Raw genomic sequence first — 25,329 nt, forward strand, 5'->3', positions numbered from 1 at the left:
ATGATCAAGGAATCAATCCAAGAATAAGACATAATAATTGTAAATATATATGCACCCAACCTAGGTGCCCCTCAATATATAAGGCAAATGCTAACAGCCATAAAAGGGGAAATCAATAGTAACACAATAATAGTGGGAACTTTAACACCCCACTTACACCAATGGTAGATCATCCAGACAGAAAATGAATAAGGAAACACAAGCCTTAAATGACACATTAGAACAGGTAGACTTAATTGATGTTTATGACATTCCATCCAAAAGCAGCAGAATACACGTTCTTCTCGTGTGCACATGGAATATTCTCCAGGATAGATCACATCTTTGGTCACAAATCAAGGCTCAGTAAATTTAAGAAAATTGAAATCATATCCAGCATCTTTCTGACCACAATGCTCTGATATTAGAAATCAATTACAGGAAAAAATAAAAGGTAAAAAACACAAACACATGGAGGATAAACAATACGTTACTAAATAATCAATGGATCACTGAAGAAATCAAAGAGGAAATCAAAAAATACCTAGAGACAAATGAAAATCTATGGGATGCAGCAAAAGCAGCTCTAAGAGGGAAGTTTATAGCAATACAATCCTACCTCAAGAAACAAGAAAAATCTCAAATAAACAACCTATCCTTACACCTAAAGCAACTAGAGAAAGAAGAACAAACAGAACCCAAAGTTAGTAGAAGGAAAGAAATCATAAAGATCAGAGCAGAAATAAATGAAATAGAGGTGAAGAAAACAATAGCAAAGATCGATGAAACTAGAAACTGTTTCTTTGAGAAGATACACAAAATTGATAAAGCTTTATCCTGGATCATCAAGAAAAAAATGGGAGAGGATTCAAATCAATAAAGTTAGAAATGAAAAAAGAGTACTTACAATGGATACCACAGAAATACAAAGGATCATTAGTGATTACAACAAGCAACTATACACCAATAAAAGGGACAAAAACTCTGCTGCTGTAGTGTTCTGTGCTGTCTCACAGAGATCCTTATTGAGGATTCCTTGAAGCCACTTCTGTCTTGCTGCTTTCAAGATTCTTTTCATCTTTTGAATGTGACTATAATGTGTATCACTATGGGTCTCTTTGAGTTTATCCTCCATGTTTATTGAGCTTTTTAGATTTGTAGGTTAATGTATTTCATCACATTTGGAAAGCTGCCAGCCATTATTTCTTCATATATTCTTTCTGCCATTTCTCTTTTCCTTCTTCCCACAATGTGTATGTTGGTCAGCTTGATGGTGCCCCACAGATCACTTAAACTCTGTTTACTTTTTCTTCATTCTTTTTTTTTCCTGTTCCAACTCAGTTACCTCAATGATCATATCTTCAAGTTTTCTGATTCTTTCTTCTGCTTGCTCAAATAAGTTTTTGAACCCCTCTAGTGTACTTTTCATTTCACTTATTGTACCTTTCAGCTTCAGAATTTATTTTTGGTCCATCTTTATATTTTCTACCCTTTTGTTGATATTCTCATTTTGTCCATGCATTGTTTTTCTGTCTTTGTCCATGTGTTCCTTTAGCTCTTTGAGCATCTGTAAAAGAATTGCTTTAAAATTTTTGTATAGTCAGTCTGATATCTGGGCTTCCTCAAGTACGTTTCTGTCCATTTATTTTGTTCCTTTGAATGGGCCATACTTTCCTATTTCTTTGTATACCTTGTGATTTTTTTGGTTGAAAGCTGGGACATTTGAATCTAATAATGTGGTGAATCTGTAAATCAGCATCTTCCTCTAGATTGTTGGCTTTTTTTAATTAAAAAAAATTTGTTGTTGTTTTAATTTTTAAAAAATTGTTCTAGGGTGTCTCTGTGCTGGGGCTCAGGCTACAGTGAAAACCTGAGGTTTTCTCAGCTCTTTTTTGAATCTGCCTCTTTCCCTGGACTTGCTTTCTAAATTCCGCCATATATAGGGTTGTTTTTGAATGCCCAAAACAGCAGGTACTGCTCCTGTAAATCTCCTCGAAGCTGATTCAGCTGGTGAGGGTTGAAACAAGGGCATACAGCCTTCATGCCTTCCTGTTAGTAATCTGAAGGAGCAACCTGTAGTCAGAACACAGAACCCCAATATTTGGAGGACAACGTCCTTATTGCGCACTCTGGCTCTACCAAGTCATGCCAGAAATGTGTGTTGCTGTCCCTACAAATGCCTGCCATGGGGTGAGGGGCAGGTAGGAGATGGGCAGCTGTCACAATGCTGATGGCTGAAATCGGTAGAAATGAACTGCAATTTATCAGCCAAGCTGTTTCATAGAAGCCGCAAATATTCAAACAAATTTCAGAGTTACAACATAGTCACTTCACACTGTTTCTGTCAGTACAATTGTTGTTCAGCTGGAGAGATAGATTCCTGCTAGTTTCTACTCCATCATCTTCCCTAACATCACGCCTGACTTATGTTTTAAAAGGATAACTCTGGCTGCTATATTGAATGTGGACCATATGGTAGTATGGACACCAGTTAGAAAATTATTGAAGTAGGGATGAAATGTAAAGCATAATAAATATAATTAACGCTGCAGAATGTTATGTATGAAAGTTGTTAAGAGAGTAAATCCTAAGGGTTCTCATCACAAGAGAAAAATTATTTTCTATTTCTTTAATATTGTATTATATTAGATGATGGTTGTTCCCTAAACTCATTGTGGTGATCTTTTCATGATGTATGTAAGTCAAATCATTATGCTGTACACCTTAGACTTAGGCAGTGCTGTATATCGATTATATCTCAATAAAACTGGAAAGAAAAGAATGGTAAATACTAGGTTTGAATATTATATTAATATCTTGTTTCTTTACAAAAAACAAAGTTAGTGAAGTAATTCAGGAGAGAGATTGTGGTGACTTGCACCAGAGTGGTAGTGGGGAGATGATGAGAAGTTTTGAATTCTGGATCTATTTTGGAGGTAAAGCCAATGGATTGAATGTGGAGAGAGAAAGAGTGTGAGAGAGAGAAAGGAGTCAAGGTTAGTGTCAGGTTTTTTGATCAAAACAACTGGATGATAAATTTGCCATCAACTAAGATGGAGCAAAATCAGGAGCACATAGAGCTTGAGATGTCTATGTGACATGTATATAGAAATAGGCATCTGAAGTTCAAGAGTGAAGTCTGATCTAGACATATAAATTTGTGAATAATGACACATAGGTGGAATTTAAACATGAGACCAGATAACATCGCCAAAGAAGTGAGTATAAATGGAAAAGACGAAAAAGGATCAAATCCTGGGGCACCCTAACATAAATAGGTGAGGAAAGAGAGAACAAATGAGCAAAATTAACCAAGAGTGACCAGTGAGGTAGGAAAACCATCAAGAGAGTGCTATGTCTTAACAACTTATTGACCAGAGACGTCTTAATACGTCTTTTGTTACCCAAACGTTATTGACTGGAGACGTTTCACTATTCACTTACATAACAAATCTCCGGCCACAAGCATTAGTTTCTGCAAAAATCCGCCAGTCAATAATGTATTAAAAGACAACATAAAAGGTTATTTCAAGGAGGAGAGAGTGAGGAACACTGTGACGTACTTCTGATAAAAAAAAAATGAGGACTAAAGTTTGACCATAGGAGGGCACCATGTAGAATCCATTAGTGATTTAATGAGAGTAGTTTTGGTTAAGCGATGGGGATAAAAGTTCCATTGGAATGGATTTAAAAAGCATGGAAGGAGAGGAATTACTGACAATGGGTATCAACAACAATTTTGAGGAAGTTTTCCACAAAGGAGAGCAAAAATTTAGGTAATAGGTTGCATGAAGTGGACCAAGAGTAAATATTTCAGGATGGAAAACTAATAGTATGTATGTTCAGCAGTTGGGAACAATCCAATGGAGACTGTATCATTGATGTTGTAGAGGAGAGAGAAGGAAGGACTGTTGCTGGGAAAATACCCGGTGAGAGGTGATGGGATTTAGTGCACAGGTTGAGAGAGTGCTTCTTGACAGGAGCTTGGACAGTTCATCTAAGTCATAAGAAGGCAGGAAGATGGCATCTTGGTAGAGATGCCGGCAGTGGTGGGAGTCTGGTGTTTCACTTCTGGTTGCTTGAATTTTCTTAAGAGGAGGGCAAGGTCATCAGCTGAGAGTGAAGACAGGAGATGAAGTGAAGATGAAAGAGTTGTTTGGGAGAGTTACTTGAATAAAGAACTATAGTCTTATCGCCAGACGGGATTAAGTTTCATTTACAGTTTATGTCACAAGATTAAAATGAGACCACCACCATGATCACATCATTTACTCCAGTTACATTCAATTGCACAGAGGGTTGGATCTAACCTCTGCCATGTTTTTTGTCAACTGAGTACAATGAAGCAAAACAGGAGCAAGGGAGTTGAGGATGTGTACCGGGGGTGATTAAAATGACTGACCATAAATTTAAATGGGAGAAAGGACATGAACTGGGGAATGGACAGTGGAAGAGTGGCAGAATAACAGATCAGAAGTCCTAGAGGCAAAGGACTGTTAGAAATAGCATACTGAAGGAAGAGGTGTAAAGATCTGTGCTGTGGCCAGAAAGTAGAATGGATGAGTGATTATGAAAGATTTACTATGAGTAAAAATGACAAGGTAGGGTATGACCCTGACAGCATGTGACTAATAGAGGGGAAGAACCAGATCATCGTAGATGGTATGAGTCTGTTTTCTTACCAGTGCAGAGCTTGGGACAGAGTAAAAACTCAATGAACATCTGTTGAATGAATGGGGGATGACTGACAACCACCTCCAGGCAATTCTGACTGATTTCCTATCTTCTCTGTTCCATCCCAATTGCTCTCAGTCCAGGATTGCTCAGGCAAAATTGTTTTAGATCAATGAGAATTAGCACAGGTGACCCTTGGTACAACTTCTAATAGTGGCTCTTTTTCTTTTAGTGCATATTTAACATTTTCTTGTGCAGAGGCTTCCAGAATCCAGGGGGGTTCCAACTCTCACCTGCTCCTGCATCTCCTCCAACTCCCAAAACCTTCTGTGGGAAAGGAATAATATTGCTTGTTTACACATCAGTATGAATAATCTCCAAGAAAGGGATACATTTAAATTGGGGTAATAAAATGTTTGGCCCCTGTGAAAACATTGTAGGTGTCCAGAAGACAGAGGGTGGCATCTGTGGTCAGGAGAACTTGTGTTTTTTAAATCAGGCCAGGGATGCACAGCTGCCTCGCTGGCCTTTGCGCTAGGTGTGCCCTGGGTGGGAGTGTTGGGTCAGTGGGAAATTCCTACCATAGACCAGTCTGCTTCCCTTTTCTTCCCTCTATTCTGAGAACACAGGCTGCAGTCCTGATGCAGCAATCCCAAAATGTGTGTGAGCATCCCTACACAGGGAAGAGAAGGTGTGGTGGCTCAGCGAGGCCTCACACACACTTCACCCCATTTACACCCCGCAATGTCTCTCAAAGGACAAACTTCTGCGAGGTGGGCCAAGGTCCAACGATAATAATTTTGTCAACTTTTTTCTTTAATTTCTGTTTTAATTAACTCTACTGAGGTGTAGTTTACATACTGTATATATATATTTCAAGAGTAAAATTTGATGAGTTTTGTAACTAACACCCTAATCAAGGCACAAAACACTGCCATCAACCCATACATTTCCCTTGTGCTCCTCTGCAGTCAATTCTCCCCTACCTCCACCCCAGGAAACTGTGGCTCTGTTTTCTGACACTATAGATGAGTGTGGCTTGTTCTGGAAACTTCTATGACTGAAGTCATACAATATGTCCTGTTGGGGTCTAGCTTATTTCACTCAACATAATGGCTTTTGAGATTCACCCATGTTGCCGCTTCTTTCTCTTTATTACTGATTAGTATCCCATTGAATGGATATACCGCAATTTATTTACCTGTTCACCTAATGATGATCATTTGTGTTGTTGATATTTTTTTTATTTTTAAAATGAACCTGCAGTAATTATGCTTCGTTAAGTACCATTAATGACATTATTAAATAGGTGCTAAGCTAGGCCTGGGAGACACCGACCACTACTGCCATGCACGACCGGCAAGAAAAATAAAGTCAATAGATGGAAATGTTTAATACTTGTCTCCTTTACATTTTCTTTAGCCCAGGTCCCTCTTTCCATTGTCTCCACTGATGAGTTTAAGAAGACGACAGAACAAATAGCCAAACTGCCAGTGAGGTGTGACGGGGACTCAAGGACCATCCCAGAGTCTTGGCTTGCCTGTTTGTTGTGAGGTTTTGTTTGTTTGTTTTGAATACTTTGGTTTGTTTGTTTGTTTTGAATACTTTGGTTTGAATACTTTGGTTTGATTTTTACATCATGTGTTAACATGGTTGCCCCAGTTTTAAGTGGGAATGGGGTTACTCAGGAGTTCTTGGTGATCTGCCAGGTGGCCTATCGACTATACTAGTTTACAGAGAGTCAAGCTCTGCAGAGGCTACCGTGAGTTGGGTTGTGTTTGCCTAGGACTCCAGCCCCATTACCCCTGTCTAATGAAGCCAGTTTGGAGAACATCAGACCTTGATAGAACTACATCAGAACCCCTCTGAAGATCCATTTAAATTCTCCAGTGCAATTATATGCACTCTGAAAGAAAAAGAAAGCCAAACCCTGCATTTCTTGAACAGCATGGTCCCCAGATGCAAGTCGATCACTTCATCTGGTGCTCAAGGGAAGCAACAGCCAGATCTGTGTTCTGGAGATAAAAGTGTCTGAGTGGGACTTAGGAAGAAACTGTACAATATTCTCCAAATTGTGTGTTTTTCACTTTATGGGAGACTTAAGGTATCTTTAAGGGTAGCATCCACAATGCAGGAGTTTTACATTATGTGCCGGCTTGGTATAAGATGTTATTCCCCTGAAAGCCCTTTCGCTTACACTTAGACTTTTATTATTTTGTTTGATCTTCACACCCACCCTATGGACAAACAGGGAAACTGTTGGTATCCCATTTTGCAAATGAGGATGCTGAAACACAGAGTAAGGAGCTATCTTACTGGGGCCAGAGCAAGCTGGGACCAGGCGAGCGGGTGACCAGAGTCATTGCAAACTGCAGCATGGGATCTTTGTGGTTTATTTAAAATGTTGAGTTTGTTTTCATTATGGGCTTTTTGCATTAATTTTGATTTTTATAAATCGTGTTAAAATATTACTTAGCTTGATTACTGAATCTTTTGCACCCCACGCTAGTGCCTCATTTGCCTAGTCTGGCCCTGCTGACTGGATGCATTAGCTTGAATCCTATGAAGTATTTATTTATCAACTATCAAATGGGATGAATATCAGTAATTTCCTATTGTTCAACCTCCTGGATCCTCCCAGGATGGAGTCCCGAGGGCTCACACAGGTCTCCGTGCTGCCTGTGACTGCTTTATTATTCTGCATAGCAGTCCTCAGCCTGGCTGTGCATTAGAACCAACCATGAGGCTTCTTATTAAAACCGGAATCTCAGGCTGGGGTGGGGGAATGGCACATGTGTTTTCAGAAAGCTCATCTGGTATGAACTTCTGGATTATAGCCCTTGGATTAAACTAGATTTAAACCAAGCTGTAGAGGCAGGAAGTCCTGGATTTGCATTCTGGTGTCATTACTTTCTAACCACAAGATCAGAGGCAAGTTACAAGTTATTGGGAGTTTTGAGTAATGTATATGTGTTAATCCTTCTACGAGCTATTACTTTGTGCTGAGGTTCAGAGAAGCTAAGGCAATCACCCAAGGTCACACAGCAAATTAATGAAAGAGTTGGGTTTGGGTCCCAAGTCTGTTTGATCCCAGAGCCAGAGCTAAATGACAAAACCTGACATCCACTAAATGCTCCCTCCAAAGAAGGCTGCACTCGGTAATTAACACACAGCATTTTCCAAAGTGTCCCTTCTGCACCCCCACGAGTGAGGACTGCCCTTGGTCAGAGCTGATCTGACCAGGCGGAGAGAGGAGGCACCCTTTTGTCAGGGGATTTCCTGACCACAGGGGAGGCCCTTACAGCCCCTGCCCTCCTGGGGGGTACCCCCCCTAAACTTGTGACTGGAGCTGCCAGCTGCCTTCATTTCCTCACTGCCAATTCTCTCCTTTAACTTTTTCTGTCCTGGCTTCTGCTCCTAGCCCTCAGCCCAAACCGGTGACCTCCTGAATGTTGAAATGTGGGTACAATGGGGACCCCTGCCTTGTGGGGCGCTGCCAGTAACTCTCTTTCCTGACTTTCTTATCCCTTTACTTTCTGCCATGCCACAGGCCAAAGAAAGCGACTTGACCTAACTCGTCTCCTGCCACCTCACCTCTCATGTCCCAAATAGTCCAGTGGTCCATGGTCCCCAAGCATCCGGCCACGGTGAGGCTCCACTTGCCATCTTTCCCACCTGCAAGGCCCTCACCTTATTCTGCTCTACAGGTGACCCTCCAAGTCATCCCTTTAAACCCAGATCTGATGGAAAAGCTCCTTGTGGCATTCCCAGCCCTGCCTTCTCTGCCTCCGGGCCACCTCTGTCCTCCTAGGTGCTCCAATCACCAACAGCGATTTTCTGGAATTCAGTTGCATCCACGATCATCCTGCATACTAGACTGAGCTCCTTTAAGGCAAAGGCTGTTTCCTTCATCTCCCTGGACACAGTGGGTTCACAATGTCTCTAGTGATAACAGCAGCAACGTGGTGTTAGTGTACATCCTGGCCACCTTATACCATTTAAATCATTTAATGCACACAAAAATCACTACCACCTTCTTTATTTTACAAACAAGGAAAGTGAGGTGCTCAAAGCTAACATGACTTGCCCATGGTCACACAGCTGCCTGCAGGAGGTGGAATTGGAACTCAGGCATTCGAGATTTTAGAGCCTGTGTCTTAACTACCGTGCTATACAACCTCCCTGGTAGGGAGTGCCCAGTGTAGGGGACAGAGCAAAGGGGTTTCTCTTAAGTAGCTCAGATCTTACGGGGGCCAGAGCAAGCACACATGTGCACACACACACACACAGAGAACACAGGAAAGCTATGAGAGGAAACATAATTAAACACTAAAATGTATGGGGTAGAGCCATGCGCTTCCAACTTGAATGTGTACATACACCACCTGGGGACCTTTTTAAACTGTGGATTTGGATTCAGTCTTTGTGGGGTGGGACCTGAGACTCTGCCTTTATAAAAAATTCCCAAGTGATGGTGATGGGGCTGGTCCATGGCCCACACTTTGAGTAGCAAGGATGAACTCTAAGGGCGGAAGTAGGTCAGAGGAGGCAGGTTTCACTGTGGGTTGGAGAGGTCCCACGACAATAAACTGGGTCTGGGATGATGGCAGGGCCTGGACAGATGGAGAAAGTGCGGGGGGGTCATCGGCTCTGCTCTCAGGGTCCTGGGACCAAGCAGCTGCACTAAGCAGGAGCTCCACATGTGAATAGCCCATTTTTGAGAAATGCCTAATTCTGATCATGTCAGGAAACATTTTGCAAATTCAGAAATCAGAGCCAAGGGAAGTGCTGTGTGCTACACCAGTAGCAGCAGTAGTTAAAAGGGAACAATCTTTCCCCGAGTGGTTCCTCTTGTGGGGAGCATTTCTGCTGGCTCCAGGACTTTGGCCATCTATAAAGTTTAGCAATGGGAAATGAGGAAATTCTCAAGGAGAAAGAGCTCTCAGCTAGCGCCGGAGAAAGAACGACTCTGGACCAAACCATGCTGTCTACTATGGAGACCTTTGAACTTAATGGTAAAGTACTAGTCCCCAGTAATGACACTGTCTGTGATGCAGCCTTTCTCTTGGCGGCATAAGAATAGACAAGTCCATTGAAAGTCTAGGTCTGCACCTTAGAGAGTCAATAATACAGTTCTCAACGCTTCCATGCTTCCACTGGAAATTTGTATAATGCTAGTAATAGATGCTGTGTCTTTAGCGTACAGGGTTTTTTTTTTTTAGCTTCATGACTCCTTTAAATTGTATTTAAATATTTTCCCTTCAATTAATGCTAATGCTTATTGTATGTCCCTCCTTTTTATTAGTGTCTCATTCTGACACACAGATTATGTTTGTGACGTGTGTCATGAAAGGACAATGCAAAACAAGAGGGATGAAAAAGTTCCACAGAACTGAAGCCAAGTGTCATATTTATTTAATGCAATCCTGTTAAAATTCTTTAAGATGTCTTCTGTGAAAACTCATGTGTTCCTCAGAAAGTGTGTTCTCCAGTTGGTGGGGGCTAGGGTATGTTATGGCTTCATAATTAGTGTGCCTTAGATTAAACTCAGATTTTAAAAATTCAGTCAACTGTTGTTTTATTTTCTCCCTCAGTGTTACACAGGTGACGCATTTTTTTTAACATCTTTATTGGAGTTTAATCGCTTTACAATGGTGTGTTAGTTTCTGCTTTATAACAAAGTGAATCAGTTATACATATACATATGTTCCCATATCTCTTCCCTCTTGCGTCTCCCTCCCTCCCACCCTCCCTATCCCACCCCTCTAGGTGGTCACAAAGCACCGAGCTGATCTCCCTGTGCTATGCGGCTGCTTCCCACTAGCTATCTATTTTACTTTTGGTTGTGTATATATGTCCATGCCACTCTCTCACTTTGTCACAGCTTACCCTTCCCCCTCCCCATATCCTCAAGTCCATTCTCTAGTAGGTCTGTGTCTTTATTCCTGTCCTGCCCCTAGGTTCTTCATGATCTTTTTTTTTTCTTAGATTCCATATATATGTGTTAGCATATGGTATTTGTTTTTCTCTTTCTGACTTACTTCACTCTGTATGACAGACTCTAGGTCCATCCACCTCACTACAAATATCTCAATTTCGTTTCTTTTTATGGCTGAGTAATATTCCATTGTATATATGTGCCACATCTTCTTTATCCATTCATCCAATGATGGACACTTAGGTTGCTTCTAGAATTTGTAGCATTCAAAGTCACTGGTGAGTGCTTCCCACAGGGGATCTCTGATTTCCCATTTCAGAATATCCTCTTGGACCTGTTTCCCAAGTTGATCAGTCTTTCCCACTCCCACTCTCTTTTCTGGACACTGTATGTGCAGGAACAACTGCAGCTCTGTCCCCTGGCTTGACTGTCCCTCTCGTCCGGGGTCTGTTTGTTCAGGTCAGTGGCTGGAATTATGGGTGTACAAAGATTAAGGGTCCAGTGTTCTGCCTTTAGGTGTGCACAGTGGGGTAACAAAGAAGGCAGGAGTGCAAATGACTTCAATAATTGTTGTTTATTCAGAACTTTGGAGAAGGCAGCGTTCTGGACACATGACTTTTTAAGATACTAACAATGTTCAAGCAAAGTCAGGTGATCAAACAGATTTGGCACCTACTACATGCTGGGCACGGCACTCAGCACTGAGAAAATAGACATGGATCAACCCGGCCTCTGGCCCCAGGGAGCCCACAGTCATGTTGGATGGAGGGCGGCAGAGAGAGCCTATTCATAACCCATTTCTATACAATTCATTACTGGCTGTCACTGAGATTTGCACGGGACTTTATGGACAGATCTAAGCTGATGTGGGACCCTGGAGGGCAGAGCTGAGACCTCTTCTAAAGTTTAATGGATAACAAGGATTCGTTAGAGAAAGGAGATGGAGGCTGGGGCAGGGGTAGGGCACAACCTGTTTATGATACCTTCTCAAGGAATATTCAGAAAAAATACAAATAGTTCCATATTGTTGGGTCAAAATTGGGTGGGGAAGCTCAGTGGGGATTGAGACAAGGACCAGCTAATTTGGACTTTATCCTGAGGGTGTCTACTGAAAAAAAGAAAAAAGCACAATGTGAGAGACGTGAGTTAAGTTTTACTTGGGACAAAATGAGGACTATAGCCCGGGAGACAGCATTTCAGAGAGCTCTGAGAAACTGCCCCAAAGAGGCAGGGGGGGAGGGCAGTGTTATATATGACTTTAGTGAAGGGGGGATGTGCAGTCAAGAACACATGTTGGCAGAGGCTCGCTGCTAGTCAAAAGGAGCAGATGTCACTGCTAATGATTTTCGTGCTTTTCTAAATACGAGGAGATGCAAGAATTGGGCTCATAAAATCTTCTCCTGAAAATATCTAACTATCTGAAGACCTGTTCTGCCAGGTTTTCCCAGAGCACAGAGTGCCTCATTCCTGATCTCCACCCTGAACTCCTTTCAGGGGGTGTTGAAGGTCAGCCGCTGCAGTGGCGCATGATTTAACCCTTGTAGAGGTAGCTGGCAAGTGCCAGTTTGTAAGTGGCAAGGGCAATGGGGAGCTTTGAAGAGACTGAAGTTGGGCTGAGAGGCAGTGATCTGCACTTGAGATTACTCACCCTTATAGATGGGGGACGAGTTGGAAAGAGTAACCCTGAGATCAGAGAGGAGCTTGGCAGCAAGAGATGATGTGAGGCAGTGGGTGTGTGGAAGGAAAAGAGAATGTTCCGGAGAAATTTTAGAAGTCAAATCAGGGACTTCCCTGATGGTCCAGTGGCTAAGACTCCATGCTTCTAATGCAGGGGGCCTGTGTTCAATCCCAGGTCAGGGAACTAGATCCCACGTGCCACAACTAAGATCCCACATGCAGCAATGAAGATCCCACGTGCTGCAACTAAGACCTGGTGCAGCCAAATAAATAAATAAATATATTTTTAAAAAAAGTCAAATCAGTAGGACTATAGTGGGGGGGGACAAGGCACTTGAGGATGATACAAGAGTCAAGGGTGAATCCCAGACTTCTGACTGGGGTTATAGATACTACGAAGTAAAAATCTAACCCCAAACCGAAATCACTCCAGTCTGGAGGGAACACTTTCCTAAATGCATTCACAACTTCTATCTCCTCATAGAAAGAACATATGGAACTTACTAGATGAGTGCCCTCCTGGTCAGTGCTCACTGTGAAGCTCTGTAACACAGTTACCCCCTCAGGGCTTTACTGACATGAAAAAAACTACTTACTTTAGCACTAAATGGCTCCAGCCTCGTTTACTTGTCTATCTATCTATTCATCTATCTATCTGTCTATCTATCTATCTACCTACCTAGCTCTCTGTAGGCTGAAGATTGCTTTAGTTTTCTGAAGAGGTGCCACAGACTGCTGGCTCTTGCTGCCCTGAAGGTCCAACGAAACCCCAGGTCTTCTCTTATGAACCAGTATCAGCCCCTCTCCCCTTCAACAATGGAGCATTTGAGCCTGAATGAGAGAATTCACTTTTGTCTCTGTGGACCATATCTTTCTGGGATGCGCTCCTTTCACCTTCTTGAAAATATGAGCATCTGTCTTGCTCAGGTCTTCCTGTCAGTCTCCTGATGTGTCTGGTTTCTCAAATTCTGTTACCACATCGGCAAACTTTTGCCGGTCTGTGGAATGTAATCTGGCCCTCTCACCCACAGCCCTCAACTATTTCAGGTCTCACATCTTTCTTCATGATATTTCTTCCCACCAATTTCCATCTGAAGAACATCCTTCCTGACAGAGAAGACCCCAAAAAATACAAATTATGAAAGAAAGTTATGCGGTCTTTTTGTTGTTTGTTTTAATTAACACTAAGCATTGGCCCCAACATTGGACCTAGCTGTCCCTTCTTCCTGCTCTGAAGTTAATTTTAAATATTCTGCTAACAAACCTTAACCCTGGAGTCTATGCAGGGTCAGCCTTGCTGATATGACTACTTTCATTTCATGCCATTGTTCTGACTTTATTTTTTGTCGTGTCACTAGTTCTTAGAATTTTTTAAAAATCTGACTTTACCCAGAGGTGTTTTTTCACTTTTTATTGTGAAATAATTGTAAATTGTAAAAATCTGACTTTACCCAGAGGTGTTTTTTCACTTTTTATTGTGAAATAATTGTAAATTTTTGCAATTGAAAGTTGCAAAAAACAAATGTACAGGGAAGTCTTTGTGACCTTCACCCATTTCCCCCTAGTGATAACGTCTTGCATAGCTCTAGTACAATATGGCAACCAGGAAACTGATGTTGGTACAACCCACAGAGCTTATTTAGATTTCTTTAGTTTTACACGCACTCATTTGTGTGTGTGAATGTAGTTCTCTACAATTTTATCCGATGTGTGTACTTGTGTAACCATCACCAAAATCAAGATATGGATCAATTCCATCACCACAAAAATCTCCCTCATGATACTTTTTCATAGACGCACGTACCCTCTCTCCCCGCCCAGCCATCACTATCCCCCAGCAACCACTAATCAGTTCCTCCTTTCTATAATTTTGCTATTTAAAGAAAGTTATGTAAATAGTTATATAAATAGTTACAGCATGTAACTTTTTAAAGATTGGCTTTTTTTTTCACATAGCATAATTCCCTTGCAATCCATCCAAGTTGTTGTGCGTATCAGTAGTTGATTCTTTTGTTAATGAGTATTATTAATGAGTATTATTCTATGATATGAATGTACACAGTTGGTTTAACTGTTCACCCATTGAAAGACATTTGGGTTGTTTTTCCAGTTTTGGGCTATTACAAATAAAGCTGCTATGACCATTTACATACAAGTTTTTGTGTAAGCACAAGTTTTCATGTCTCTGGCATAAATGCCCGAAAGTGCAATTGCTGGACTCTAAATATATGTTTAGTATTACAAGAAGCGGCTGATCTGTTTTTCCAGTGCGGATGTACCATTTTACGTTCCCCCCAGCAGTGTACAACTGATTCGCAATCCTTGCCAGCAATTGGTATTATTACTATTTTTATTTTAGCCGTTTGGATAGACATTTGACAGTGATACATCATTGTAATTTTAATTTGTATTTTCCTAATAGCTAATGACGTTCCTAATAGCTAATATCTTTTCATGTGTTCATTTGCTGTTTGTATACCCTCCTCAGTGAAATGTCTCTTCATGTCTTTTGCCAGTGTTTTAATTGGATTGTTTGTTTTTTGACTAAGCTAAACTAAAACTAAACGTTTTGAGAATTCTTTATATACTCAAGATACAAGTCCTTTGCCAGGTACATAATTTGTAAATATTCTCTCTCAGTCTGCAATTTGTCATTTCATCCTCTTAACAAAGTCTTTTGCAAAGCGAAAGTATTTAATTCTATTGAGGTCCAATTTATTGATTTTTTCCTTTTATGGATTGTGCTTTTGGTGTCAAGTCTGAGAACTTTTCACTTAGCACTGGGTCCCGAAGATTTCTGCTATGTTTAATTCTAAAAGTTTTACAGTTTTACATTACAATATCATGGTTCATTTTGGGTTGATTTTTTAATCAGATGTGAAGTTTAGGTCAAGGTTTGTGTGTTTTGCTTATGGATGTCCAACTGCTTCAACACCATCTGCTGAACGAACAGTCTTTTCTTCCTCCAGTAAATTACTTTTGCATCTTTGTCAAAAATCAGTTGGGCATACTTGTGTGGGTCTATTTCTGTGTTCTTTATTCTGCCCCATTAATCTGCATGTCTATCCCTGCCCCAATACCACACTGTCTTGATGATGTAGATTTATTGTAACTCTGAACATCAGGTAACATTATTTCTCACAATTTATTCTTCTTTTTCAAGATGATTTTAGCTATTCTGGGGCTTGTGCCTTTCCATATAAATTTTGGTATAAATTTATACCATCGAAAACCTTGCTGGGATTTTGTAGGAATTATATTACACCTCTAGATCAGTTTGAAAATTGACATCTTTCCATCTTTATGTTCAGTCTTACAATCTGTGAACATGGTATGTTTCTGCATTTATTTAGGTCTTTGTTTTCCTTTTAATGAGGATTTTGTAACTTTCAGCGTACAGATCCTGTATACATTTTGTTAAATTTAATATCTAAATATTTCATTTTCTTTGGAGCAACTGTAAATGCCATTTTTTAAATATAAATTTATGTATTTAATTTATTTATTTTTGGCCACATTGGGTCTTTGTTGCTGCACATAGGCTTTCTCTAGTTGTGGTAAGGGGGGGCTACTCTTTGTTGCAGAGCACGGGCTCTTGGCTCAAGGGCTTCAGCAGTTGTGGCATGCTGGCTCGGTAGTTTTGGCTTGCAGGCTCTAGAGTGCAGGCTCAGTAGTTGCGGTGCACGAGCTTAGTTGCTCCGCGGCATGTGGGATCTTCCCAGACCAGTGTTCAAACCCGTGTCCCCTGCGTTGGCAGGCAGATTCTTAACCACTGCGCCAATGTGTCCCACCATTGTGTTTTAAATTTCGATTTGCACTTGTTTGCCAGTTGTATACAGAAAAAGGGAGTGAGAACAGACATCCTTGCCTTGTTCCCAACCTAAGGAGGAAAGTTTTCTGTCTCACCATTAAGACTGAATGTAAGCTTTAGATAGCTTGTTGATGCTCTTTTTTTTTTTTTAAACTTGAGGATGTTCTTTTTTAGTTTGCTGACAGGTTTATTATAAATTTGTTATTTATTACAAGAGTGATAATTATGACAATTTATTATGAATTGGATTTTGTTAAGTGCTTTTTCTGTATCAACTATATGATTATATGATTTTTCTTCTTTAGCCTATTGATATGTGGATTACATTGATTTTCTAATATTGAACCAGTCTTGCATACCTGGAAATTCCATTTAGTCATGGTATGTAAATCCTGTTGATGCATTGCTTGATATGGTTTACTGCTATTTTGTTGAGAATTTTTGTATCAAATTTCATGAGAAATATTGATCTTTAGTTTTCTTTTTGTAGTGTCTTTGTCTGGTTTCCATATTAGGGTAACACTTATCATATAAAATAAGTTAGGAAGTGTTCTCTACTCTTCTGTTATCCATAAGAGATTGTTTGAACTTGGTGCTAATTCTTTTTTTTAAAGGTTTGTTAGGATATTTCAATAAAATCATCTGGACCTGGATATTTCTTTTACAGGAGATTTTAAATTACAAACTAAATTTATTTAATGGCCATAGATATTATATTTATATTATCTGTTTCATCTTGGTTGAGTGTTTGTAGTATGTGATTTTTGAGGAAATGATTCATTTCTTCTAAGTTGTGAGCATACAGTTAGTAGCAGTATTTTCTTATTTTGCTTTTAATGGCTGCAGCATCTGTGGTGATATACCCTGTTTTATTATTGATACTGGTGATTTGTGTCTTCTTTCTTTTTATCTTTGTCCGTCTTGCTAGAGCTTTATAAATTTTATTGATTTTATTCAAAGAACCGGAGTTTTGTTTTTTATTTTCTCTTTTGTATTTTTATTTTAAATCTCATTGATTTCTGCTCTGGTGTTTATTATTTCTTTTTTTTTCCTGGTTGTTTAGGGTTATTTTACTGTTCTTTTCTGGTTTCTTGAGGTAAGAACTTGGTTTACTGATTTGAGATCTTTCCTCATTTGTAATGTAAGATTTTAGTGCTGTAAATTTCCCTTCCAGTGCTGCTTTAGATGTAGCCCATAATTTGGTATGTTGTATTTCCACTTTCATTCAGTTCTGTTTAAAATTTTTTTTTTCTTTGAGACTTTCTCTATGACCCATGCATTATTTAGAAGTTTAAAAAAATTTTCCAAGTGTTTGTTTGGACATTTTTCTGTCTGTATGTTGTTAATTTCTATTTTTATTCCATTATTGTCAGAGAACATCTGTAAAATTTAATTTCTTTTACATATTGTTGAGGTTTGTTTTATGACCCAGGATATGGTCTTAGTAAATATTCCATGTATGCATGGAAAGAATGTGTATTCTTCTGTTGTTGCATGCAGTATTCTATAAATGTTAATTAGATCCTGTTGGTTGGTGGTGGTGTTCAGTTCTTCTATACCTTTGCTGATTTTCTATCAATTGCTGAGAATGGGGTATTAATGTCCCCAATTATAATTGGGATTTGTCCATTTCTCCTTTCAGTTGTATCAATTCTGTTTCATGTGAATAGAAGCTCTACTGTTTGGTTTCTATAGACAACTTATAATTGGGTCATGCTTCTCCATTCACTTTGCCAATTTCTACCCTTTACTTGGTATATTTAGACTATTTACATGAAAGTAATTATAGGTATGTTAGGCTTAAATCTGCCATCCTATTTTGTATTTTCTCTGTTTCTTCTGTTTCCCATTCATCTGTTTCTCTTTTATTACCTTCCTATGAGTTACTTGAGCACTTTTTTTGAATTCTATTTTTAATTATTTATAAGATTTTTGTGGTGCATCTCTTTGAATAGTTTATTTAGTGGTTTCTCTGGGCATTACAATATACATACATAACATATCACAGTCTACTGGTATCATTTTACCACTTTGAGTAAAGTGTAGAAATCTTATTTCCATTTATGTCCTTTTATTATCTTCACTATTTAAAATGAATTGTCTGAGGTATTTCCTCTGCATACACTGAGAACCACATCAGACAGCATCATAATTTTTTGTTTCAACCATCAAATACGATTTTTAAAAATCATGAGGAGAAGTATGGTCTAATATATAGCCCTGTATTTTACCCATTCTTCTTTCCTTTTTCTTGTTCTTCCTTTCGGAAGTGCCAAGCCTTCTCCTACTATCATTAACATTCTATTTGAAGAACTTCCTTTAGCCATTCTTTAAATGTAGGTTTACTAGCAATAACTTCTATTAGTTTTCCTTCATCTGAGAATCTCTATTTCCCATACATTGCTAAAGGATGCATTCATGGTTGACAATTCATTTCTTTCAGCACACAAAAAATATTGTGCTACTTCTAGCTGATCTCCATGGTTTCAGATGAAAAATCTGCTGACATTCCAAATTGGTATAACTTTATAGGCAATGTGTCATTTCTCTCTGGCTGCTTTCAAATTTTTTTCTTTTTCTTCAGACTTTTAATTTTCTTTATGTCTAGATTTTTCAGATTTTTACCTATGTGTCTTGGTATGGATTTCTTTGAATGTACCATGTTTGGGATTTGCTCAACTTCTTGGATCTGTAGGTTTATGCCTTTCCCCAAATTTGAGAAATTTTCAGCTACCATTATTTCTTTGATTATTTTTTCAGCTTCACACTTTTTCTGGGACTTCAATGATATAAGTATTATGTGTTATTTTTTTCTTTTTTATTGACCCACCCGTCTCATAGGCTCTGTTTATTTGTTGTTGTTTTTGTTGATGATTTTCTCTGTTTATCAGATTGGGCAATTTCTATTGTTCTATCATTTAGTTCTATCTATCAGTCACTGAAAGAATCAGTGATTCTTTCCTTTGTCATATTTATTACACTATTGAGCCAATGTGGTGAGGTTTAAAAAAATTTTTTTGTGTTTTGAAATTATACAATTTCCATTTGGTTCTTTTATATATCTTCTATTTTGTGACATTTAAAAAAAGTTTTATATGTAATTACTCATTAAAGCATTTTTGTGATGGCTGCTTTAAAATCCTCATTGAATAATTCCAACATTTGTGTCATCTCAATGATTTTAGGTTTAGGCTTCTTACATAAACTATTTAGATTTATTAGATAGATTCTGGCTCATTTTGTGGGCTATGGTTCCAATCACAATTTAATTTTCAGAGCCCTGACCATGCTATTCTAGTCTGCTTTGTTCCCTGTGTTATTGGTGTTCTTGCCCCCTGCTGGTGCTCCCTGCAGGGGCAGAGGACACTGCTCTACATTGCTCAGTGCTACTAAGTAGAGGGTGGGAGACCTCAAACCCACAGGGCAGAGACCACTTCCCTGGGCCTCACCAGTAGCCCAGTGCTGGGGGTGTGGGGAGAGGGGCTCCCACTTGATCTCCACTAGTGTTACAGTAGGAGAGAAGTACACCTACCAAGCCATCTTCTGCCACTTGGTGAGGGGTTGGGAGATGGAAGGCCTGGGAACCCTAAAATTTGTGTGCAGCCTTTTTTCTTCACTGCGCTCTTTTATGGAATTGAAGTTTTATTTCTCTCTGGAGCCATATTTTCACTGTGAGTCAGACAATACAGCTGTCAAATTTCTAAAATTTTAGAATTGAAATTTTATGGAAATGAAATTTTATTTCTCTCTGGAGCCATATTTTCACTGTGAGTTAGACAATAGAGCTGTCAAATTTCTAAAACCTGCTTCCCTAAAATCTCCACCCAGACTAACCATAGTCTACTCCAGGTAAGCTCATTCTTATTCACCTGAAGCTTTTTTTTTTTTTTTTTTTTGAATTTTCATTCTCTCATCTCAAGCAACTCTTGCTCATTGGTCAACCCCAAACCAGAGCAGATATTTCCTTGACAGTTTATTCTAACCACTAAGAGATGAAATGATCAATGTAAGGGTAAAGAATTTATCAGATCCTCTGCTTTGTATAGAGTGAGTTAGACAAAGCTCACAGATTTGAAATTCCCAGTTTCTATAATACCTTGCCTCTATGCCAGGTGATAGCTCTGAATTAAAAAGCGTTCTGGGCTTGAACTACTCCCATCACACTACCATGTCTGTTTTTCCCCTCATCATCCTTACTCAAATGCATTGCACCATGGTCCTACCATGTAATTTGAAAATATCTGTATCTTCCGTGCTGGCCTTCACCTCCACCTCTGACCTCTACGGTACCTGTGTCTCTGAAGCATAATTTATCTTTCTATTCCCATCACATGCTATGTTTCATCATGTTTGGTTGCTGTCTATGAGATTGCATTCACCATCCACCATCTTCTATTAAATGTGAGGCTTCCTCTGTATGTTACCCATCCTCACCATCATGACTATATGGACACCTGAGGTCCTAAGTTGCATTCCTGATGCTCTCCCAACACTTCAAAATGTTCAACTCTGTACACGTTCAGCACCCAAACCACTCATTCATCCATTCATCTAGCCCATCACCATCTTTCCAGCATACCATGTTGGTGCTGGAACGCAGCCTAAGAAACTTCCAGGCCATGTGGAGGAGACTGAAACATATATACAGTTCAGGTGCTCAGGTCCACAGTGGATAAACACACAGTGATGCGGGGAAGCAGAGCGAAGTCCCACCCAGCCGAGGGGAGTCTGAGAATCTATCTTGGAGCAGGAAAAGATCTACTGTGCTTCCAAAGGATGAGTAAGAGTTAGTTATGCAGAAAGAAGGAAGGGAGGTTGGGTATTCAGAGGAGATATTCTGCCTGAAGTCACAAGGGTGTAACCACAGTGGTCTGGCCTGACCATTGGTCAGTGTCAGCGGGGAGGTGAGGTATGGAAGTGTGGCCATAGGAGAGCTGGCTGGAGGCCAGGCTGTATGAACCAGCAGGGGAGCTGTCTGTCCTGAGGGCAGTGAGCTGAAGGCTGAAGGCAAGGGAGTGACTGGAGCAGGTTGTGTGTTGGAGAACTCACTCAGGCTGCTGTGTGGACCTAGACTCCAGGGGTACGTGGGGGTGGCGGGAACGCCCTGTGCTAGACTGAGCACAACCACGTGTCTTTAAGGAATACGAGGCAACTGTTAAAGAGAACAGTTAAATCTCTCTCTACTGAGAAAACTAGAGGGAAGTCCATGGAAAAATCCTTCACTGCAGAAAGCACATGTGCTCTAATTGATATGTACTGTAATATGTAATTGTAACATGGTATCATTAGAGTAAAATTAAAAAAAAAAAAAAACAAGTCTATCTAGGAGGATATGAGTTTGTAAGTTTCTGAGAGGAAGGGGAGATGGAAGGAAGGCCACACCCCAGAATGCTAACAAAGCTTACCTCAGCAGGTTAGGACCTCAGGGGATTAATTATAAGATTATTAATCCTTGAAATGCTCTCCATATTGTTTGATAAATTATATTAAGCACGTTTTACCTTTGTAATTAAAAAGAAAACAAAGGCCTGGACGTGATTTCCAGATGTCGTCTTACAACCTAACAGGTTTTTCAACTGTTCCAAACCCCACTCATTGTTTATAAAACAGGAGCAATCATCCTCCTCCCAGAATTTTGAAATTGAAATATGTTAATTCATCAATTTCTCTGATGTACATCTATTGAGTGACCCCTGTGGCAGGTTCCGTGCTGGGGCTTCGACGGTGAGCAAGGCTGACTGCGGACTGCCCTCTTCCAGCTAAGGATGTGTGCACGGGGGGTTTTTTGCCCAGCCACACAAATGAGGGGCTGACAATGGCACTTCTTGCCTTGTGGCAAGAAGGAGGATCAAGGGGAAGATTTGGGGGTCGTGGGCCTTTGTGTCTTTCCCCTCGTGGGACCTCATGGGCAGCCCCCTGCCCATACGGAGGGGATTCGGGCACAGGCTGGGGGCCCCTGCTCTCTGCCCTCTGCAGCAGCTGCTGTCTGCCTGGGTTGTGTTTCAGATCCAAAGCCCAAGAAGAGAAATGGGATAAACTGCTTCATGGTCCTGCTGGTCATCTACCTGATTCTACTCACCGCAGGTGCTGGGCTACTGGTGGTGCAAGGTAAAGCATCTGGGTCCTGTCTGGTCCCTCCTGGGGTGACAGTGTGGCCCGGCCCGACACAAGGCTCAGGTTCACAGGAGAGCCCTTGGGGCCACTGCTGCCTATCTGCTGGGAGAGAGTTCTCAGTCCCTGGGTGGTCTGAATGGTGGGGGGAGAAGAGGGGGAAGCAGGAAGGGGAGTGCGCGTTGCATGCGTGTCTGTGTGTGTGAGAGAGAGAGCAAGAGGGAGGGAGGGAGGGAGAGAGAGAGGGACCACATGTGTGAGGCTGTGTGTGTCTGAAGCAGTGAAAGATGCAGTGATCTCACAAGGATGTGCCTTGTGCATCTCGCGTCAGGGATTCCCTGCCTCTCAATGGGAGGCAGCTTTGTTGATCAGAGTGTTTCATTTTAACATGATTTGACTTTCAAAGTGCTCCCAATCCAAATGGTTAGGTCATGAAGCAATTCCATCAGCCGATAGTGAAGTCACTCAAGAATGCCGTGTGGCCAGTTGTCATAAGCACACGTCACACGCATATGAAAGTCACACATGATTAGGCCGGATCAGCATATTAGTGGCCACGCTTTCATGTCCAAGCATGCACAAATCTCCTAACTGCATGCAGGTTGTTTGTGGATGCAGTGGTTACACAGGGTGTAGGTATGTTCTGTGGACGTGTAACGTCATATCTGAGTGTGGAGTGCACGTGTGCAAGATACAGATAAAGTTCTGTGTGCTCACTCTAGGTCCTCACGGTACACTAAAACACGTGCTTACCTATTCAGGACGCAGAGTTATGCACATATGACACAGAATGTCAGGGTTATGCTCAAGTGCCTCGGGCTTTAATAAAGTCCCTAAAAGGATGCTGCAGGCGTGGCGGTGGGGTGTCCAGTTCTGAATCTGCAGAAGCAGCTCCGGGCCCTGGAGATGCCCTACAACAATCAAACGCTGGTCTCCGAGCATTTCCTGCAGGCCCAGCTCGCCCGCGTCCACACCAGGCAGGAGCACCTACTACGACGGGTGGACAACTTTACTCGGATCCCAGGTTGGCCCCTCCCCCCTGGGCTGGGACTCCCCAGAGAGGACGGGAAAGGGGGAGCGGCTCGTGTGCAGACCAAGGGGCCTTTGGACCTGAATTCCTTTCTCTGGCCTCGTATGAGAGCGTGGAGGCCAAGACAGGGGGTGAAGGCCATATGGGGAGGTCATGAAGTTACAGGCACCCTGGGTGGCTGCAGACAGCTCTCCGGGAGACAGTGGGGTCAGGGACCTAGGAACCGAGGACGCTGTCCAAACGAGTGTGATCTCCAAGAGCCAAGGTCTGCAGCAACCAGCCGAAGGCCAGGTCTGAGTCACGGAGCCCTCAGACTGACCCGGAGTGTGCAGGACAGAGCCCAGGGCGATTTCCAGGACCACTCCCAAGCAGCAAACTCGTACTGGTCTGTGGCTGGAGAGAGTAACAGTGGGCACCAAGCCAGTCTGGCCAGTGCCTGGACCTTCGAGGGGAGAGGACAGCGGGCCTGTCCTTATAGAGGAGAGAGCCCTGGCTCCTCCCACCGTGTGAGGACACAGCGAGAGGCTGCAGTCTGCAGCACAGAAGAAGACCTTCCCCAGAACCCGACCGGGCCGGCCCCTGATCTTGGGCTTCCAGCCTCCAGAAGTGGGAGAAGTGAATTTCTGATGTCTAAGCTCCTCCCACCCCGGTCTGTGGTGTGTTGTTATAGCAACCAGAATGGACCAAGACAAGACAAGGAGCCCTGTCCCGGCCACCCGAGCCCTTGGGAGGCTCTGGTCCACAGAGCAGCCCTGGCAAGGGAGAGACCTGACGTAAGTGGCAGCGGTGATGGGTACCATTTATCAGAGCGTGGGTGTGCTTTCCGTGCTGGTCTCCACGTGGCGGCCTCAGGACAGCCCTGCGTAACTGGTATAGGAGCCCCATTTCACTGATGAGAAAGCCGATGAGCCACACAATGAGAGGGTGTGCCCAGGGTCACCCAGCTAAAGCGGCAGTGCTGCCGCTCGAACTCAGCCTCCCCCGGGAATCACCATCTGCACAGCTGCGTTTGCTTGTTGGGCCATGAGCTCCTTGTAGGAAGGAGCTCCGTCTTTCCTTGTCTTCCTCCCACACAGTTTGGCTGGTCCTCGGTGCTCAGTGACACTTGCTAAGTGAAGGATGATGTGAGTGGCATTGTCACCCCACCTTGCTGGCTGGGGCATTGGCGCCTCTGCTCCTTCTCCTCAAGTCTTCCAAGTCCAAAGGGGCCCAAGGGTGTACCTCGCCTCCCCCGTCTGCCAGGGCCACCAGCGGAGAAGGCGGCCCCGGATGAGACGGAGCTGCAGAAACCTGCCTCTGTCTACCGGCCCCATAATCCTTTTCCTCCTCTTTGTCCAGGCTACGTTCTGAATTCCTTCTCCTTTCCAGGCCCCCCAGGACCCCGAGGCCCGCCAGGAATCAAGGGAGAGGCAGGTGAGCAGGGGCTGGGTGTGTGCTCCAGCATGCACAGAAGGCTGTCTCGGAGCGGCTGCAGGGGACCGCAGGCACACACGCCGTCCCCGGAGTCTGAACACCCAGTGGGGTCTGTACGTGAGGGAGGTCACCTGAAGTGAGACCCTAGCTGGGCCGGGTTACTGGGAAGTGCCTGCATCCCGGGGAAGACACCTAGGCGTGGCTGGAGGGGTGTGGACACTCCAAGCCCCTCCTTGGTGCTCAGAGTACAAGCCTGTGAGCATCTCTGGGGAGAGCCAAGCTCTTTGGTCCAGACTCCAGAGTCTGACACATCTGCCTTCACCATAGACTGGCTCTGTGACTTCGGGAGCATTCCCTTACCTTTTCTGAGTCTCAGTTTCTTTGTCTGTACAGTGGGGATAAGAGTGCCTCAGAGGGTTACTAGGAGGTTAAAATAACGATTCAAAGCACATGATTGTCTCTCCCTTTTAGGTTGTGGCCTTAACCTGCCCAGCGGCCTTACAAATGGCCACGGCATAGCTGGGTCAGAGAACGCGAGGGCTTGGCTGCCCCCGGAGGCGGTGGGGGGGGGGGCTCCATCGCTGTTACGGTTCACTCTGCCCTTCACTTAGGCTCTCAAACCGCCAATGCCTGGAGGGGTTGAGGCTGAGGAGTGGTAAAGATGCAAAGACAAACGTTACTAGAGAAAAAAGCAGA

At 42.2% G+C, this 25,329-nt stretch overlaps 1 protein-coding gene across 1 annotated transcript in view; it reads left to right on the plus strand.

Moving 5' to 3' along the window:
* Positions 1 to 9,616: 9,616 nt before the first annotated feature.
* Positions 9,617 to 25,329, plus strand: part of MARCO (macrophage receptor with collagenous structure) — a 32,390-nt gene continuing 16,677 nt past the window's right edge. The window contains exons 1-4 of the mRNA XM_068544010.1: positions 9,617 to 9,668; positions 22,086 to 22,187; positions 23,062 to 23,214; positions 24,589 to 24,633. Coding sequence (XP_068400111.1) covers positions 9,635 to 9,668; positions 22,086 to 22,187; positions 23,062 to 23,214; positions 24,589 to 24,633 — 334 coding nt within the window. The 5' untranslated portion in view covers positions 9,617 to 9,634. The remainder of the gene's footprint in view (positions 9,669 to 22,085; positions 22,188 to 23,061; positions 23,215 to 24,588; positions 24,634 to 25,329) is intronic.

Source organism: Eschrichtius robustus, chromosome 5 (assembly GCF_028021215.1).
Source record: "Eschrichtius robustus isolate mEscRob2 chromosome 5, mEscRob2.pri, whole genome shotgun sequence".
In the NCBI taxonomy this organism is placed as follows: domain Eukaryota; kingdom Metazoa; phylum Chordata; class Mammalia; order Artiodactyla; family Eschrichtiidae; genus Eschrichtius; species Eschrichtius robustus.